We start from the raw sequence: 2,500 nt of genomic DNA on the forward strand, positions 1-2,500 counted from the left end.
GCCACGGAACATTCTAAATCATGCTGTACTACTTTTGATTGGCTAAATCATAAAACCTTGGAAATCATTCCAGAATACAGGATAAGAAAAGTTAGAGAGTCCCTGGAGATAAATAAATAATAAATTCGGCACGGGGTATTAAGTGAACTGTTTTAAATAGAGATGAAGGGGATGATGTGATAATAAAAACTTGGAGACCAATTTTTAGAAAAATTTAACTGACGTCACTAATATATTATTCGATTGGTTTTCATATTTTACGCTTTTTAATGTCTTCTTTTTTTAACATTTGGTTTTATTTTATTTTGTATCGTTTTTTTTTCATTACCTCATGACGCCGATCACGATAGGTTGGTGAAATACCGTTAATATATCATTATATCATAGTTTATTTAAATAGTAGTAATATATATAATATATATAGATATAGATATATATATATATATATATATATATATATATATATATATATATATATATATATATATATATATATATATATATATATATATATATATATATATATATATATACAGGCCCGCCGTAAGTCTTTGCGGCGCCCAGGGTCAAAATTTCCCAAGCGCCCTACTGAAAGTGAAAGCTGATCTAATGATCCATAATTCAATACATAAAATAAGCCATTTGATAACAAATCAAAGAGGATAAAAGAATATATAATTTTTTAATTTTAATTAATGAACATTTGAACAGTTTATTTCTAGATAATTTCAATGGTCTTTTGACTTGGTTATACACTCATACATAAAATGATAAAGTCGACACTAGAACATGGTAGAAACAGACCAAAGACAATCATTAAACACTATTGGATGTTAAGAGCAAAAATTTGTCTAGAATACAACAGCTATTGTTGTTTCAACTTTAGAGGAAATTGATCTTTCGAGCTTTACTCATGGCGAATTTGGAAATCACTTCACCGTAGCACAACTTTTTGGCAAGATCATGCTCAATGGAAATAACCAGAAGATTCATGAGTCGTTCTTGGCTCATTGTAGACCTTAAAGCTGTTTTAACTAGAGCAAGCTTACTAAAAGATCTCTCGCCTTCCGCAACAGAAACAGGGATGGTGTTGAAGATGCGCAGCAAAATGCAGACTGATTCGAAGAGCGGCATGGAAGTGAGAGATTCTTTTGGACCAAAAAGATTGGATCGCTTCAGAGCATCGAGGTGGCGGACCTCTTCTATAAGTTTCTTTTCCTCAACATCGGTCGCGTAGATTTGTGCCAAGACCTTGCATTTCTCCTCCAATTGGATAGGTGCTTCAACACTTTCTTCTGATTCTTCTTCATTTGACATAACAAGAGATTTCAATGACCACAAGAACGAAAACATATTCGTCGTCTTCTCAGCAGCTTGGAATCTATCGCTGACCTGCTGAATAAGAGTATCAAGAGCGGTATTGAATACGCTCACCTCAAACTCTTTCGCTTCGTCTTCATGGAAATGAGCGGTGTTCCTCACCTCTTCGTGAAAGGTCTTCCTTTTTTTCGTCCTCTTCTTCACAAATTCTGATTGAAAACCAAAAGAAGCAAGACCAGATGCTATCAAACGTGCCTCATTAAGGATGCTGGTCCAAGATGATCTCAGTCGATTTAGATCTTCAATAAGAGTCTTAATGAGTTTCATCTCGTCGTCCAAGGAGATATTTTCTGATTGGAGTGCAAGGCTCACGTAGTTGATTGATTGAAGAGTTTTATACCAAAAGGTTGTCATTACGATGAACTCGAATGAATGAACCCACTTCTCCAGAGATTTTACTTCATTCAATTGATCAGCTGTTAGATCAAAATCGCGGAGCTTTTTCAAAGATTCGAGGATTTCCCTAGATCGCTTGACTAACGGCCTCACGGCCTCGATTCGCGCACTCCATCTGGTTTGCGACGTTTGATGAAGGGACAAACCAGTGGTTTCAATCAAGACTTTCCACTGACTAGGGCTTCCACTGAAAAGATTGTAAAGTGACTGGACTCGGCCAAAGTTGTTCTTAACTTCAACCGAAGATTCAGCAGAATGAACACCAGCAAGGTTGAGATTATGAGCGCTGTATGGCATATAGAGAGCTTGAGGATTTTTTTGCAGTATAATCCCCTGTACTCCTTTGTATATACCGGACATGTTCGCTCCATTGTCATATCCTTGACCTCTGCAGTTTTTGAGATCGACTCCATTTTGTTCTAAGACGTCCATAATAAGCTTGGCAATGTCAGCACCTATCTTTTTTTCAAGATTCTCGACCCTCAGAAAGCGCTCCTACACGGTCCATCTTTTGTCAGTACCAAAGTGTACAAAGCGGAGAACAAAGGTGAATTGCTCGGTGTGAGAGACGTCCAGAGTCCCATCCACAAGAATGGAATAGTAGATGGCCATATGAGCTTCGTTGATGATGGCACCGTGAACGATTCCTCCGCACTCTTTGATGAATTCATTTTGAGTGCTCCAGCCCAAGTAATGGGCATTCATTTTGTTACCTTCTTGTTGG

The 2,500-nt window shown here is 37.1% G+C and overlaps 1 protein-coding gene across 1 annotated transcript; it reads right to left on the reverse strand.

Moving 5' to 3' along the window:
* Window positions 1–882: 882 nt before the first annotated feature.
* LOC136082636 (zinc finger MYM-type protein 1-like) lies at window positions 883–2,208 on the reverse strand. The gene has a single exon (XM_065802049.1). It carries the CDS (start codon window positions 2,206–2,208, stop codon window positions 883–885), a length of 1,326 nt encoding a protein of 441 aa, XP_065658121.1.
* Between the last annotated feature and the right edge of the window lie 292 nt (window positions 2,209–2,500).

Source organism: Hydra vulgaris, chromosome 07, assembly GCF_038396675.1.
Source record: "Hydra vulgaris chromosome 07, alternate assembly HydraT2T_AEP".
In the NCBI taxonomy this organism is placed as follows: Eukaryota; Metazoa; Cnidaria; class Hydrozoa; order Anthoathecata; family Hydridae; genus Hydra; species Hydra vulgaris.